The sequence below is a fragment of the Eschrichtius robustus genome, chromosome 1 (genome assembly GCF_028021215.1).
Source record: "Eschrichtius robustus isolate mEscRob2 chromosome 1, mEscRob2.pri, whole genome shotgun sequence".
In the NCBI taxonomy this organism is placed as follows: Eukaryota; Metazoa; Chordata; class Mammalia; order Artiodactyla; family Eschrichtiidae; genus Eschrichtius; species Eschrichtius robustus.
The window spans coordinates 40,561,776-40,579,381 of record NC_090824.1 but is presented as its reverse complement, the minus strand read 5'-3'; the positions used below and the strand labels follow the sequence as shown (position 1 = coordinate 40,579,381).

Sequence of the window (17,606 nt, the reverse complement as noted above, 5' to 3'; positions counted from 1 at the left end):
TTAAGATAAAACATCATAATTTGAAGAAATGTTGACCTTATGGGGAGACCATTTGAGACCATGTCCCCAGTCTTCCAGGTGGTACATTTTTCTCTGCCATTTAAGAGTACTTTGATGGGAAAGGGTGAGAAGGACTGCTTTACATCCTTACATGAATTTTTTTTCCCCGAAGTGTTCTGTTTATTGTTCCATGTATAAATTGTGAGTATTTACACCATTGTTCTTGCTGTGATTTCTGCCTGGAATGCCATCCTTCTTTTGTACTTCAGAGCCATCAAATTCTTCAGGGCCCAACACTGTTCAGCCTGTTTTCTGAGTCTTTCTCCAGCTGATCCTTGATACTGCCTCCTTTGAACTCTGGTCCTTATTAATTCTCCTTTGCATTAAGTACTAGTTGTAATAACTAATGTTTATTGAGAGCATACTATATGCCTGGTATATTTCTAAACATTTTAACTGAATTAGCTGATACAAATCTCATCAACTCTGTGAGGCAGATCTCTACCTCCCTACACCTCAACGCCTGGAAGATACTATTTCTTTTTCACAAGGAAGTTGAAGCACAGTGAGGGTTAATAATTTGTCTAGGGTTGCAGGCCTAACAAATGACTGAAGAGAAGGAGGCAAAATGGCTCCAGAATCTGTGCCCTTAATGGTGCTCTATTCCCTCTCAGCTGCTCAAGGAGTGAATCTACTACTGTTTTGACACTTAGCAGACACAACCTTGTCCCTTTGTTTTATGGACCCTTCGTCTTGCCATAGGGTAACATAAACCTTATAATTCACTGCCAAATGGATCTAAACCTTCTCATACTAAGTAGTTACATGATGGTTTGGATACTCTAGCATCACAGATAATGCTGTGAGATTTCCTGGATCTGAAGCTGTTGGGTTTGGCCAGATCTGGAACATTCAATTGGTAGAAAGATGCCCAGAAATGCCCAGAAATTAGGCGACATAGATTTCTAGCCTGCACTTAAACTATGACTTTTGACAGGTCATTTTGTTTTACTGCCTGTGGAAAGGGGAAAATAATATCTAACTCAGCCTTTATCTTTTAATCATGGTCTTTGTATAGATTTTTAAGCTTTTTAGAAGAACAAACAGTTGTATGCATTCAAAGTAGTATCATACTCATAATTTGTTAAAATAGCATTATGTTGGTGCAAATTCAAAAGAATATATTATCAGCATAGTAAGATTGAGAAACAAAGTTCTTAGCAAAATGTCTTTTTTCTTCTAAAGGACCCTCTCTTCCTCTGCATACCTGTGTATATTTTTGTGCATACATGTATGTGCTTGTATGTATATATGTTTAAATATATGTGCTTCTAAAAGTATTGTACCAATTTTTTCAAATGCTGAAAATGATATATTTTTTCTGGGCAAAATTACTATATTATATAAACTTTTGAAGAGATCCTGGGGGTCTGTGTCTTCTTATACTTTGTATTGCTAATCCCATCTGTCATAGAGCCTTCTATATCACATCCCTAAATATAATATCATAGGGTATAATATTCTTTTTTTTTTCTTTGGTCATGCCACGCAGCTTGTAGGATCTTAGCTCCCCAACCAGGAATTGAACCTGGGCCCTTGGCAGTGAAAGCGCAGAGTCCTAACCACTGGACCACTGGGGAATTCCTGTGGTTATAATATTCTTGATTGAATTAAAACATTCAGGGAAAGTCTGTACCATATACAAAGTTTGTAATTATAGGTGATATGGAAAATTTAAACTGATAAACGTCAGTTATATTGAGAGAAAATATATTCTTATTTGGAAAAAAAATTAACAACTTGTGTAACACCCCAAGGTATCTGGAATTATCAAAGTGGGAAGAAACCTTAGATATAAATTAGAATTTGACTTCCTCATAGTTCCTCATATTGTAAGAGACAAAGCTGGGATGGCAACCTAGGTCTTATGATTACCTATGTGAGGTTTAATTATATCATCATAAATCTTTAGTAAATCACTTCAGTAAGTAATTTTTATGTGGTCAGTGGTAGCTTTATCTTTTTAAAGAAGTGTATTCTATAGACAGAGAATGGATGTATGGATACGGGGGAGGGGGGAAGGGGGATGGGATGAACTGGGAGATTGGGATTGATATATATACACTATTATGTATAAAATAGATGACTAATGAGAACCTACTGTATAGCACAGGGAACTCTACTCAGTGCTCTGTGGTGACCTAAATGGGAAGGAAATCCAAAAAAGAGGGGATATATGTATATATATAGCTGATTCACTTTGCTGTACAGCAGAAGCTAACACAACATTGTAAAGCAACTATACTCCAATAAAAATTAATTAAAAAAGAAGTGTATTCTAGAGTTAAAGAGTTGTCTTTGGTAAGAAAACTACCTTTTACGTGGTAAATGCAGGATTTATCGTTTAAGGAAATGCATTCTAGAATAAAAACTTCCATGGCATGATCTTAGGACATGTAGGTAGTTTTTCACAGTGGTTTCACATATGTCCTCTCTGGAAGAGAGTTAATTTAGGGATTACTATTGCTTTTATGGGTAAGGCAGTTGAACACTTAGGTTTTAAAACAATCTGGGGAACAAGTCTCAAGCTTGTCTATTATTTTATTGATTTTCCTTAGTGTTTATTGGATATTTAAAATGACGAATTGAAAATGTTAATAAACATTGAGCAAACATTGATATACTTCGCTTTTAAAAACAAAAAATGACAACGTTATTATTTTTTATAGACAATTTTTTCAGAGCAGGTTTAGATTTACAACAAATTGAGAGGAAGGTACAGAGATTTCTCATTTACCCATTATCAACATTGTTCACCAGAATTGTCCTTTTTTTTGTTTTTTTCTTAATACCAAGGATGAACCTATATTGACACATCATTATCACCCAAAGTCCATAGTTTACTTTATTTTTTAAAATTATTATTATTTTTTTTATAAAGTAGGGCAGGGGATAGAGTGAGACACTGGGGATTATTATTATTATTTTCTTTAATAAATTTATTTATTTATTATTTTTAGCTGTGTTGGGTCTTCGTTTCTGTGCGAGGGCTTTCTCTAGTTGCCGCGAGCGGGGGGGCCACTTTTCATTGCAGTGCGCGGGCCTCTCACTATCGCGGCCTCTCTTGTTGCGGAGCACAGGCTTCAGACGCGCAGGCTCAGTAGTTGTGGCTCACGGGCCCAGTTGCTCCGCGGCATGTGGGATCGTCCCAGACCAGGGCTCGAACCCGTGTCCCCTGCATTGGCAGGCAGATTCTCAACCACTGTGCCACTAGGGGAGCCCCCATAGTTTACTTTAGGATTCACTCTTGGTGTTGTACATTCTATGGGTTTGGACAAAAGTATAATGACATATCCATCATTATAATATCATAGAGTATTTTCACTGCTCTAAAATTCCTCTGTGCTCTGCCTATTTCTCCCTCCATCCACCACAACCCCTGATCTTTTTATTGTCTCCGTAATCCCTTCTCGGCCTTTTGGCTAAGATCCGGTATATTGTCTCCGTAATTTTGCCTTTTCTAAGATGTCATATAGTTGGAATCTTATACTTTGTAGGCTTTTCAGATTGTTTTCTTTCACTTAGTAATATGCATTTAAGCTTCTTTCGTGTCTTTTCATGGCTTCATATTTCATTTGTTTTTAGTGCTGAATAATATACTGTTGTCTGGATATACCACAGTTTATGTATCCATTTACCTATTGAAGGACATCTTGGTTGTGCCCAAGTTTTGGCAATTATGAACAAAGATTCTATAAACATCTGTGTGGGTATTTGTGTGGATGTAGTTTTCAACTTCTTTGGTTAAATACCAAGGAGCATAATTGCTGGATTGTATGGTAAGAGCATGCTGTGTTTCATAAAGAACCATCAAACTGTCTTCCTAAGTGACTGTACCATTTTGCATTCCCTCCAGCAATGTATGAGAGTTCCTGTTGCTCCACATCTTTGTCAGCATTTGGTGTTGTCAGTATATTGCATTTTAGCCATTTTAATAGGAGTGTAGTGTATACCTCATTGTTTTAACTTGCATTTCCCTGATGCCATGTTATGTGGAACATCTTTTCATGTGCTTATTTACTATCTGTATACAGGCATACCTTGGAGATATTGTGGATTCAGTGCCAGACCGCTGCAATAAAGTGAATATTGCAATAAAATGAGTCAATAATTTTTTGGTTTCCCAGTGTGCATATAAAAGTTACGTTTACACTGCACTGTAGTCTATTAAGTGTGCAATAGCATTATGTCTAAAAAAAAGTACATACCTTAATTGAAAAATACTCTATTACTAGAAAATGTTAACTATCATCTGACAATGCAGTTGCCACAAACCTTCAGTTAGTAAAAACCACAGTATCTGCAAAGTGAAATAAAGCAGAGCTCAATAAAATGAGGTGTACCTGTGTCTTCTTTGGTGAATTGTCTGTTAAGGTCTTTGGCCCATTTTTTAAGAGGTTTTTTCCCCCGTATATTTTAGATAACAGTCCTTTATCAGGTGTTTTTTTTCTCTTGACGTCATCTTTAGCAGAGCTGAAATTTTTTTTTTTTTTAAAGTTATACAATTTATTTATTTATTTATTTATTTATATTTATGGCTGTGTTGGGTCTTCGTTTCTGTGCGAGGGCTTTCTCTAGTTGCGGCAAGTGGGGGCCACTCTTCATCGCGGTGCGCGGGCCTCTCACTATCGCGGCCTCTCTTGTTGCGGAGCACAGGCTCCAGACGCGCAGGCTCAGTAATTGTGGCTCACTGGCCCAGTTGCTCTGCGGCATGTGGGATCTTCCCGGACCAGGGCTCGAACCCGTGTCCCCTACATTAAGCAGACAGATTCTCAACCACTGCGCCACCAGGGAAGCCCTGAAATTTTTAATTAAAAAAAAAATCCAGCTTATCAGTGATATCTTTCATGGATCATGCCTTTGGTGTTGTATCTATAAAGTCATTGCCATACCCAAAGTCATACAGGTTTTTTTTGTTTTAATTTATTTATTTTTTTTATTTTTGGCTTCGTTGGGTCTTCGTTGCTGCACGTGGGTTTTCTCTAGTTGCGGCGAGCGGGGGCTACTCTTCATGCAGTGCACAGGCATTGCGGTGGCTTCTCTTGTTGCGGAGCATGGGGCTCTAGGCATGTGGGCTTCAGTAGTGTGGCCCACGGGCTTAGTTGCTCCGCGGCATGTGGGGTCTTCCCGGACCAAGGCTCGAACCTGTGTCCCCTGCATTGGCAGGCAGATTCTTAACCACTGCACCACCAAGGAAGCCCCGAGTCATACAGTTTTTATCCTACGTTATACTCAAGGAGTTTTATAGTCTTGCATTTTACATTTAGGCCTGTGAGTTAAGTTTGGAGTTAATTTTTTAAGGGTATAAGGTTCATTTGTAGATTCATTTTTTTCCATGTGGATGTCCAGTTTGTTGAAGAGACTGTTTTTGCTTCATGTGTTGCCTTTGCTCTTTTGTCAAAGATCAGCTGAGTATATTTATGTGGGTCTATTTCTAGGCTATTTTGTTCCATTGGTATATTCATCTATTCTTTTACCAATACCACACTGTCTTGATTATTGTAGTTTTGTAGTAAATCTTGAAGTCAGGTAGCATCAGTTTTCCAACTTTGTTCTTCTCCTTCAACATTATGGTACCTATTCTGGTCTTTTGCCTTTTTATATAAACTTTAGAATCAGTTCGTTGATGTCCATACAGTAACTTCCTGGCAATTTGATTGGAATTGCATTGAAGCTATAGATCAAGATGGTAAAAACTGACAACTCAAAATATTGAGTCTTCCTTTCCGTGAACTCTTTCTGTCCATGAATGTGGAATATCTCTCCATTTATTTAATTCTTTTTTGATTTTGTTCATAGGAGTTTTATAGTTTTTCTCATATTGTCCATATTTTGTACAATATCTTGTACATATTTTGTTAGATTTATACTTAAACGTTCAAATTTTTGGGAGCTAACATAAATGGTATTGTGTTTTTAATTTCAAATTGCAGTTGTTCATTGTTGGTACATAGAAAAGTAGTAGACTTTTTGTATATTGTATCCTGCAACTTTGCTATAATCACTTATTAGTTCTAGAAGTTTTTTGGTTGATTCTTTTGGATGTTTAACATAGACAATCATGTCATCTGCAAACAAAGAGAGCCCTGTGTCTTCCTTGCCAATCCGTATATCTTTTATTTCCTTTTCTTGTCTTACTGCATTAGCAAAGACTTCCAGTATCATGTTGAAAAGGAGTAGTGACAGTAGGAGACAGTGAGAGTAGGAGACAGTCTTGCTTTGTATCTGATTTTAGTTGGAAAACTTCCAGTTTCTCACCATTAAGTATGATGTTAGCTGTAGGTTTTTTTGTACCTAGTCTTTGTCAAGATTTTTAATTGACTTGTTAGCTCTGGAAAAAGAAGAAACAAGTTGATTAAAAATCTTGACAGAGGAATATAAGCAGTTAAATATTCTTGATGGAAGAAAATAAAATCTAAAAATAAGTTGTTCAGAGAGAAAAGAGGCAGGCACCATTCTGGTTTTTAAAAACAAAAGAAAACCATAAAAATATCTTTGGGAATGGGTAATAACTGAGGATTTGGGCTTTTTCAGCAAATTTTCCTATGTTCTGCAGAATATAAGATTTTGTTTGAAAAAGTCCCTAGCACTCTTGGAGGCAAAAGATTGCCCACATACTGCTCTTTTGGTTGCTCTGCTGCTAGATGAAGTGAACTAGCAATAAGGAACTTTTTCTTCTGTTCTTTTTTTATATCACTAGTTTTCATGTATATAATCTGTAAATACATATATTGTAAGTATGTAGAAAAAGATCTGGCCACGTAAACATGGAACTTAACAGTTGTATGTTACATGTGGGAAGTGAGATGTAGAGCAGAATGAAGTAGAACTTTGAGTTTTTTCTCTATATACTTCTATATTTGAGCTTTAAAAAAAGAATTATTTGTTCTTTTAGCAATTAAAATCAGAAAGGGAAAAGTATGGGCAAATAAATTATTTTAAAAAAACCTTAATACTGTTGAAATCCTTATGATTTAAGGTAGATTTTTAAAAAGTGGAGATGTAGAACTGACGGTGGTAACAAATTATATGTCTGAGATTACAATATGACTTTTAGAAATATTAAAGTGTTCTACCTTACCTTGTTAACTGAATTATTGACTGAGTCTACTCTCCAAGGCCTTGAAATATAGAATATTCTATGTAATGGCTCGATGGTTTTTATTTCAGATGGCTCCTTGCCTATAAATATCTTTAGTCAGTGTAGTTCTAAAGTATGCTCATTTTCAACTTCTCTAGTTGGATTTAATTTCCTCCAACCACAGAGATTAGGCAAAATGTACCACTCCCAGTCTTCCCAATCCCAAGTGAATTTTCTGGGGTTTTATTGATCTTGAATAATGACAACTATGATCTCTGTTCTCCCTCTTAGGGATTTTTTGCCTCTATTTTTTGATGGATTTTTTTTTTCCCTCTACTTTAAGATAGAAATATGCAAAGGTCAATGTTAGTATTTTACTTATAACTAACCTTAAATATTCTTATTTATCTGTATCATTCTTCTCATTTAGCTTATTCCATAAGTCAACTACATATTTGGAAGAAATCAACTTTTCCCTTATTTATTAGAATTTTTCCTTTTTATTTATTATTTTTTTTTGTGATGTGATGTGTTTAGAATAATAATAGGCCAAATTCCTGCCCTCCATTCTAGTGGAGGTTACAGAAAATCAACACATAAAGAAATAAATAATTTCAAATAGTGCTAAGAAAGGAGTGGTTAGGGTTGGTATGGCCCTAACATATAGAGTTGGGCAATATTACAACTGGAGGACTACATACCAAAATGTTTAAATGTTTGAAAGTATGAATCAAGCTACGTCTTTAGTGCAGCCTTAGTTCCAACGCTGCATCCTGAGTTCCCAGGAGCCTGAATCTTTAACACCCACAGGCTAAAGCAGCTACTTTCTTCTGGTCAGCCTTTCCACTTGCTAGTCTGATTACTAGCATGGATCTGCTAGGGCAGGGCGGGGCAGGGATGATTGGGTGGTGCCTGGACCCATCTAATACAGTATATGATCTGATCCTGTCAATTCGCAGCAATCTCAATTCGCAGGAATCTCGTTAACCTTGCCAGCTCCTTTCTTTTCCAACTCAAGACTTCCAGGAAGTTCTAAGTTCTTCCCCAAATTGTACTACCCAAGAAGGGAGGAAATAAGGGATGGAGGTATTTGGGAAACTTGGCTTGCCTGGGCAATCACTTTGGTGAATTTAGGACAGCCAGGTTTAACTGATTAAAGATTTTATAAGTAGCCACTCTTTCTAGGTTTTCTCAGGGCAGAAGCTGTGGTGATTTTCTCCTTTCTCCACATATACTAGGTCACTCTCAGTTCTTTATCCTCTGGCCTGGGGGCCTCCTTCAGCTAGCACCTCTCCCTTTTGAGTAACTGCCGCTTACTCAATTGCTAACTGACCTTTAAAAAACTTCCTTACAAGGCTGAAAGGGGAAAAAAAGTTTTTGTTTTAGTGATTATGATATGCAGGGTTCTCTAAAGTGCAGGCCCCTGCCAGGTCTAAGGGTAATACTGGATTGAGAGTGGAGTTGACCCTAGACTGCTCTTTTACGTGCCTCTTTGACTTCCCCCTGTCCTGCTATCTGAGTCCTCCCAGATCCCAAATCAATTTTTAAAGACTTGTATATTGGTTTAATTTGTAAAACTAAACTGGTAACCCACCCTTGGGATACCTATGTCTGAAGTAGGCTCCAAATGAAAATGAACTTTTTTCCCAAAGGTTTTTAATAAGAGTTTAAGTAGCAATGATTAATTTTCCTGGCCCCCCGCAGCGCCCCCCCCCCCAAACAAAGAAACACCAAAACAAAGGCAAACTATATACAGAGTTGTTGCCTATTTGAATATTAGCTTAAAAGTTATGTTATATTTTTCTCCTTACAGGTGTGAAAGTTGCGTGGATTTACTCTTTGTGAGAGGAGCTGGAAACTGTCCTGAGTGTGGCACTCCACTTAGAAAGAGCAACTTCAGGGTACAACTCTTTGAAGATCCTACTGTTGACAAGGAAGTTGAGATTCGGAAAAAAGTGCTAAAGATGTAAGTGTTAATGTTTGAATGATTCAGTTCACAAAGAGGACTTTAACAATCATTTCTATAATTGATATAATTATTTACTTTGTAGAAATGTGGACAGTTTGGCAAGTGAATAAGTATAAATTCATCTATGTAATTGTTCAACGTTAAAAAATTTATTAAGGTCTTAGAGAATGCAGTAATATTAATTATCTAATCTTTTTTTTAATTTGTCTGCATCAGGTCTTAGTTGAGTCATGTGGGATCTTTTGTTGCATCCCGCAGGCTCTTCGTTGTGGCGTGCGGGCTTCTCTCTAGTTGTGGTGTCTGGGTTTTCTCTTCTCTAGTTGTGGCATGCAGGCTCCTGAGCGCGTGGGCTCTGTAGTTTGTGGAACACGGGCTCTCTCTAGATGAGGCGTGCAAGCTCAGTAGTTGTGGCGTGCGGGCTTAGTTGTCCCACCGCATGTGGGATCTTAGTTCCTCGACCAGGGATCGAACTGGCGTCCCCTGCATTGGAAGGCGGATTCTTTACCACTGGACCACCAGGGAAGTCCCTAATTATCTAATCTTTGTTAGAGAAGTTTTTTATTAAAAAATTAAAAAAAAAAATTTTTGGCTGCTCCATGCGGCTTGCAGGATCTCAGTTCCCTACCAGGGATTGAACCCAGACCACAGCAGTGAAAGCCCAGAATCCTAACTACTAGGCCATCGGGGAACTCTCAGAGAAGAGTAAATCCTCCAATTGATGGCTTCACAATTTATTTGCTTTATTTATTCTTTAATTTAATTAATAAATATATACTGAGTACCTACTCTGTTCGAACAGTGTTATACATATTAGGCCCTCGAAAGGCTTACAGTACAGTAGCTTGGATAGCATAGACATAGACAGTAAAATAGGCAAACAAAACAAATATGTGATTATACATTGAGAAAAATGCTATGAAGTTAGGGACTGAATGTCGTTACGAGTCAGTGATGTAAGGTAAGGCCTGAGGAGGTAACATTTAAGTTGAGATTGAAAGCCATTAGAGAAAAATCAGCATTAGCTACAGTTTATTTTGATAGATCTCTCTGTGTGTATGTGGGTACATAAATATTTCTAATATTCTTTTTCACTTATGATTTAGTTTTTTACTCTTTGTTAATAGTTTTGGATTTCATTTTATCTGTACTTTTGTTATAAGCCACTTTATTGTTTTTTATTTATTTATTTTTTTGTTCTTTTTTTTAAAAACATCTTTATTGGAGTATAATTGCTTTACAATGGTATGTTAGTTTTATTGTTTTTTAGGTTTAAAGAATTAATATCTATCTATCTAGGTGGTCTACATTTCAACCTTGGTCACCAATGTTTTAGCAGCATCGTTTTAGGTACTTTACTAGATAAAGTGTTACTTTATCAATACCCCAAGCTACTCTTTTATTTTTTGGATTACTTATGGGAGATAGTCTCTTTTAGATTCTTATCTTTTTCATTAAGCCCTCTCGTTTTCTAATTCTTCACAGGCACACTTACAATATTTATAGATTTTCTTGATCTAGCATCCTTTAGACTGTAACTGTCATGAAAAACAGGCAGGTGTCTTTTTATTTATTTATTTTTTATTTTTATTTTTTGGAGAAACATTTTATTTATTTATTTTATTTTTAAAAATTTATTTATTTATTTATTTATTTTTGGCTATGTTGGGTCTTTGTTGCTGCACTCAGGCTTTCTCTAGTTGCGGCAAGTGGGGATTACTCTTCTTTGTGGTGCACGGGCTTCTCATTGCAGTGGCTTCCCTTGTTGCGGAGCATGGGCTCGTGGGCTCAGTAGTTGTGGTGCACGGGCTCAGTTGCTCCGTGGCATGTGGGATCTTCCTGGAGCAGGGATTGAACCCGTGTCCCCTGAATTGGCAGGTGGATTCTTAACCACTGTGCCACCAGGGAAGTCCCAGGAAGGTGTCTTTTTAATTAATTTTAGCTTTCTGGAAATTAGTGACTCTATTTATTAGAAGTAAACAATATCATAATTCCAATGATAGACCTTGTTTAAGCTCATTTCCCATTTCTTCAGTGTCCTAATTTCTTTATTTTTCCCTTAAGTCTTAGGATTTTACATGTTGTACCATTCTCTCCTGATTCTACTCCTTCTGTGTAGTCATAAGAATTTAAGAACAACATTCTTGCCGTAGTTACAAACCTAGTGTCAAGAAAACTGTTTTATGCCATAAGCAGTCCTTTTTTATGTATCATGTATGAATTAGTAAGAACAACCAAATCAGTTAGTTAATATTGAAAGCAAATGATATGGAATATGTTCATTTTTTTCTTCTCTTAAAGATACAATAAAAGGGAAGAAGACTTTCCTAGTCTACGAGAATATAATGATTTCCTGGAAGAAGTGGAAGAAATTGGTATGTTTTTAATGCTTGTACTTTTGGTGTGCTAACCTGTGTGCTTTTATCTTTTAGATGCCTAGGAGAACATCTCGTATAAAAGTCTCTGACAGGTTTCGTTGTGGTAGCTGATGTTTACCTAATTACTTTGCATTGCACTTAAAGGACATACTTAAGTAATAAACATTTTGTCTTAGGAAAAATATGACAAATAGAGGTACTACTACTTTATAGCTGGGAAGGAAGGCTGTATGTGTATATATCATCTATATGTTGATGATGTATTAGAGTAAACAAGAAAAAAATATTCAGTTTTTTAAGAAATAGGATTTCCATGAACTGTATCCATGGTGACTAAAGCCATATGTTGTTTATCATCATTTATGCTTCTGTGCATGCAGTAATTTGAAAATACTTTGAAGCAGTTGACCGTTGAAGTGGCATTCTATTATTCAATGTTATTCTAGAATCTGAAGTTAGAGTAATCTTAGTGCTTATTCTTTCTATTGTGATTAGTCAAAAAGAAGCTTTCATCAAAAGAAAGTATTGTTTCTGTTTTTTTAAATAAGATTTCACAGATGTTAAAAAGTCTGAATTTGTTATACATCAATTAAAATAATTAATGTTGTTTTTTAAAAACTTGCCATAATATTACTCACCATAGGTTTGGAAATAATACAAAAATTATAGACTATGAAAATTAGAACAAGACTAAGAGAATTAAACAGTTATCTTTTTATTCTTCTCTCAAACCTGATAGCCAAGCTATACTCACATTATTTTGTATTTAAAATATGATTATAATAAAATTTATCATTCTTTAAAATATTTATATATGGTAAATATTTAGAAAATTCAAATTCCTGAGGAATGGAGTATTCTAGTTCCTTTAATTTCTTCATTAACTAAGAAAAACCCAGAAAACCTTTTGTTTCACCTGTTATTGAAACTTTTCTAAAATATCTAAGTTCATTTATTATATCATAGCAAGTAGCATGTACAGACATAATTTAGGCTTTTTCTGGGATCTTTTAGTGCCTTGGAGCCATTGCTTTTTTATTCTAATTGTATTCATTATACTTTGTATGTAGTCTTAGCAACCATGAATGGCTATGAACTTTAGCTGAAAAGATGGTAGAATTGGGAGTGCTGAGACAAAGTAGAAAAGTTAGGATATAGACTGAGAAGATAAACTGAAAACAAATCTGCAAGAATGGGCAAGTGTGCAGGTATGTAGAAATCTGACTATACTTAGATATTTGGTTTAGGACAGGCAGTTGGACACCAAGCAGGAAGACACTCAGCTTACATTTATTCTGAAGGCCGTGTTGTTATTCAAAAGTCTGGTCAGGCAATAAAGGGAAAGGAGATTATAGATGTCACAGAGCAAGTTGAATACATGGTCACAAGTCCAAGCAGGCAGGTAGGATAATTAAAAGAAACTGATGGACCAAGAAGGTGGGGAAGATGGGATCTTGATTCTGGAACAAGGTTTCAGTTGAGCCATGATTTTAAGAAATACATGTTTTTTGCTATGAAGTTTGAAGATATGAACAACCTGAGGGCCCATAGGTAAAACCATGTCCAGAAGTGGGAGCTAGGATTGACAGGTGAAGAGCAAGTCCAGATATTAGGGCTTACAATATGCCATTTTTTCTTTACCAGATAAGGAAGCTGGCTCAGAGCATTTAATCTGAAAGTGATTCTGCTATTATGTATTGATATATTCATGAAGGACTATCTTTAGTTGCATTATGTTGACACTCTCTTAACAAAACTACTCTTAATTGACTCATTGGAGTAACTGGTATTTCCCAGTCCTTCTGTAACATGTACTGACTGATGATCGAAGCGTAATGAATGCATGATGAATCTTGTCCATTAGAAGATTTCTATACCTCTGTACTTCTCTCACCAGTTCAGTTATATATCGAGTTGGTTGTACCGGTAACCAAACCTTCTTATGCCAGTTGTACTTGTTATTGTAATTAAGTAATTTAATTAAATAGTTTATAAGATTGGGAAAAATTACAAACCTCTAGAAGGATTCTAGTTCTCAGGTCCTTGGTCCATTTTAAAAAGATGGAAACTGAGCAGTATAAATGACAGGTATGGTTTATACATGAAGGAAGCACAATTCCCATTAAAAACTGTACCTTGACTATGTGTTATTACGTTAGAGAATGACTATACACTTACTGCTTATGCTTTAAGTTAAAGTGTTGAAGGAGAGTGTATGTATGTTTCCCTTCTTTAACAGACTTTTCTAAGTAATCAACTACTGGTCCTGATCATGTTGGACAAAGAGCAGTTCTGCTGCATTTGAAAATATTGATGAAGTTTGGGACCTCACTTCATGGACTTATAGTTTATTTTCTGAACTTTAGCTCAATTCAGCAAATAGTAATTGTTCTATGTGAACTGTTTACTTGCTGAGGATATATGATCTTTGTGTTCAGTAAGTTCATACTCTAAGGGGGGAGATAATTATGTAATTATAATTTAATGTGAAAGCAGTGTAGGCATTTATTTATAAAGTGTTTCAGGAATATAGATAGCAAAACAGTTAATTTAGCAGTAGGAAATAGAGGTAAAGTTTGAACACATTTGAGTTCGATCTTAAAAGATGAATAGTAGTTTACCAGGTAGAAAGAGGATGGAAGAACATTTGTAGCAAAAGACAAAGTCGGAGATAATAAAGGTGTTGAGCATGTTGGGTAATGTAGCAGGTAATCTGTTATAGGTAGGTAGACATGGGGAATGACTAGAAATGAGGTTTGAAAAACAGATTGGACCTGGGTTAATGAGGGCTTTGTAAGCTAGACTGTAAGGGTAAGATTTTATTCTATGGCCAGTAGACAGCCAGCCGAATACTGTGGTAGTGATGTGGAATATTGACAGGAGATACTCGAGGCTGGGAAACCATTTGTTAGGGGCTGTAGCAGCAATTTGGGTGAGAAATAATGAGTGCTTAGAGTAGGTAGTAACTGAGGGAGGTAGATAAAAGGGATGTTTTAGAACTAGACTATTCGAGTGACTAATTTCGTGTAGGAAGTGAGGTTAGAAAGAGCAGGCAAGGGTGAATTGCAGTATTCTGACCTTGAGCAGTTGCTGGTGTTAATCTAGAAAATAAAAGTGGGAGAACTGGCATTATTTTCCATTGTTTTGTTTTGTTGGGTAGAGAGTATGGAAATGAGGGAAAGACCAGTTTTAGCCCTCTTACATTTTGTTAGGGTGTGACTGCACCACTTAGTTACGTGTCATTGTTCTGATTGTTATGGTATAAATAAAACTTTCTCTTTTTTTATAAACTTCCTTTTAAAATCTTGTTTCAGTACCTGTTTACTTTGTGTCTTATTCATGCTTTTAAAGGTGATTAGTTGGATGTTTGTGGTATCTGTATTGGCTATCTCTGTGTTAATCAAAAGTATAATTTTCACAACTCTTGAGACAGGCATTTTAATCCCTGTTTTGCATATGGAGAGGGGGCACAGAGAGTTTAAGTATTGTGCTGAAGGTCACATTGCTAGTAAATAATGGAGCCAGATTTTGAACATGGATTTTCCTCTCTCAGAGCCCATGAAAGTGCTTAGTAGTCTCAGAGAATAGTTAGTAGTCTGAGTCTGGAACGTGGGATGCAGATTGGTAGAATAGTGGGAGATGAGAGAAAAAAGTGGGTTGGAGCTATATTTTGAAGGATCTTAAAGAAGTTTGGAAGGAAGGAAGGAAGGTAGGAGGGTGACACTGAAGATGGTTAGAGTGAAAGGAATCGAGTTGGTAGGGTGGCTAAGGACTCAGTGTTTGAGGATTTATAAATTGGGGATTGGTCATTTATGAATCCTTTGAATATCATGAATAAAAAATTTTTAAAGTATTAGAATTTTGAATAATGGCATAAAAAATTACAGTAGAAGGGGGCACACAGGAAAATAAACTTTCTTATAGCATTAATAATAGGCTCTTTTCTGTGGTTATGACAATCTAAACATAAAAATTCTTGTTCCTTTTGGCCTCAGGGATTATCTCAAAGGTTTGTCCTTAGTTTCATAATAAACATTCTTTTGGTTCAGGGTATGCTTATTTTAAAAGGGTGAGAAAGTCCTAAGGGCTTTAATTATAAATTCTGGATGTCAAAAAGACTTCAAAATTGTACTCAAATAACATTAACTCTTTCAGAAAATACAATAGGTTTTTTGTTGGCTTTTAATACTTGACTATAGGCAGGTCAACCTCTGAGCTAAACCAGTAACCAGATAGATAAAGGGCCAAATGATTGTTACGGAAAATTGTTCCTTTTTCTTCAAGGCTATTATACCAACCTGATTCGTTGTGGCATGAATGAGACTTGCTTCTGAAAATTTTTCAAAATTGTAATCCACTTTTATGTTTTTTTTCTTTTTTTTAAAGGAAGAGATTTGTATTACTTATGATTACGATTTGTATCTATTATATTGCTATTACCTTTGCTTTTTCAGTTAAAAAATGAAATAAACAAATTAGTTACTTTAGTTTCATTAGAATTCATCATAAAGTTTTTAATAAGCATAAAAGAAAGAAACTGTCTATAAACAGACAGTTTTCACTTAGAATTTAACTTTACTGTTTCTAGGTTCTATTTAATGGGAAGTTTAAATTAGTACATTGTCTAGCTTGCTGATAAATTGTAATATTTTTTTCTTAAACTGCTGTAAACATTCTAGTAGCGTTCAACATAGGATGTCAACTTGATTACCTTTACTTGTCAGTAGATTCATACCATAAGAAACAAAGATTATTTTTTCCTGTAGTTTCGCATCTGCTTACTTTGCCATTCTGTATAATTCAGTTCTGTAATTATAAAGCTCATTTAAATTAAATCTATATTTATAAAGATAATTATAAATATTAGCATTGATTTATTTTTTATTTTAGTTTCTTATTGAGTTATGATTAACATGCAATATTGTCTTAGTTTCAGGTGTACAACATAGTGATTCGATAATTTTATGCATTATGAAATGATCACCGCAATAAGACCGGTTCTCATCCATCACTATAGAAAGTAGTTACAGTATTATTGACTATATTCCCTATGTACATTACATCCCTGTGACTTATGACTTACTTTAAGCAGGCAGTTTGTACCTCTTAATCAGCTTTACCTATTTCGTCCATTCCCTCACCCCCAGCATTGGTTTATTTATTTTTTTCCTCTTATAATAATTCAACAAGCATTTCTTGAGCTCTTACCAGATGAGAAGTTCCTGTTGTTTTTTAAATAGACTTTATTTTTTAGAGCAGTTTTAGATTCACAGCAAAATTAAATGGAACGTACAGAGAGTTCCTGTATACCCCTTGTGCCACACGTGCACAGACCTTCCTCACTATCAACATACCCCCACTAGAGTGGTAAATTTGTTACAGTCAATGAACCTACATTGACATATCGTTATCTCCTAAGTCCATAGTTTACATTAGGGTTTACTCTTGGTGTTGTACATTTTATGGGTTTGGATAACTGTATAATGGCATGTATCCACCATTATAGTATTGTACAGAATAGTTTTGCTACCCAGAAATTCCTCTGTGTTCTGCCTGTTTGTCCCTTCTTTCCCCGAATCCCTGGCAACCACTGATCATTTTACTGTCTCCGTATTTTTGCCTTTTCCAGAGTGTCATATAGTTGGAATTGTACAGTATGTAGCCTTATCAAATTGTTTTCTTTCTCATAGTAATATGCATTTAAGGTTCCTCCATGTCTTTTCATGGTTTTATAGCTTATTATTATTACTGTTATTATTTGGTGCTGAATAATATCCCATTGTCTGGATATACTATAGTTTATCTTTTCAAACTACTGAAGGACATCTTGATTGCTTCCATGTTTTGGCAATTATGAATAAAGCTGCTGTAAACATTCATATGCAGGCTTTTGTGTGGACATGGTTTTTAACTCCTTTTGATAAATACCAGGGAGGGCAGTTGCTGGATTGTATGATAAGAGTATCTTTCGTTTTGTAAGAAACTGTCGGACTGTTTTCCAAAGTGCGGTGCCATTTTGCATTCCCACCGCAGTGTATGAGTGTTCCTGTTGCTCCACATCCTTGCCAGCATTTGGTGTCATCATGTGTTGGTTTTTGCCCATTCTAATGCGTGTATAGTG

The 17,606-nt window shown here is 35.7% G+C and overlaps 1 protein-coding gene across 5 annotated transcripts in view; it reads left to right on the top strand.

The window, feature by feature from the left end:
• Nucleotides 1-17,606, top strand: part of MNAT1 (MNAT1 component of CDK activating kinase) — a 223,417-nt gene that overhangs the window by 37,616 nt on the left and 168,195 nt on the right. For all 5 annotated transcript variants that reach the window (XM_068544528.1, XM_068544518.1, XM_068544547.1 and 2 more), the window contains exons 2-3: nucleotides 8,955-9,107; nucleotides 11,409-11,482. In XM_068544528.1, coding sequence (XP_068400629.1) covers nucleotides 8,955-9,107; nucleotides 11,409-11,482 — 227 coding nt within the window. The remainder of the gene's footprint in view (nucleotides 1-8,954; nucleotides 9,108-11,408; nucleotides 11,483-17,606) is intronic.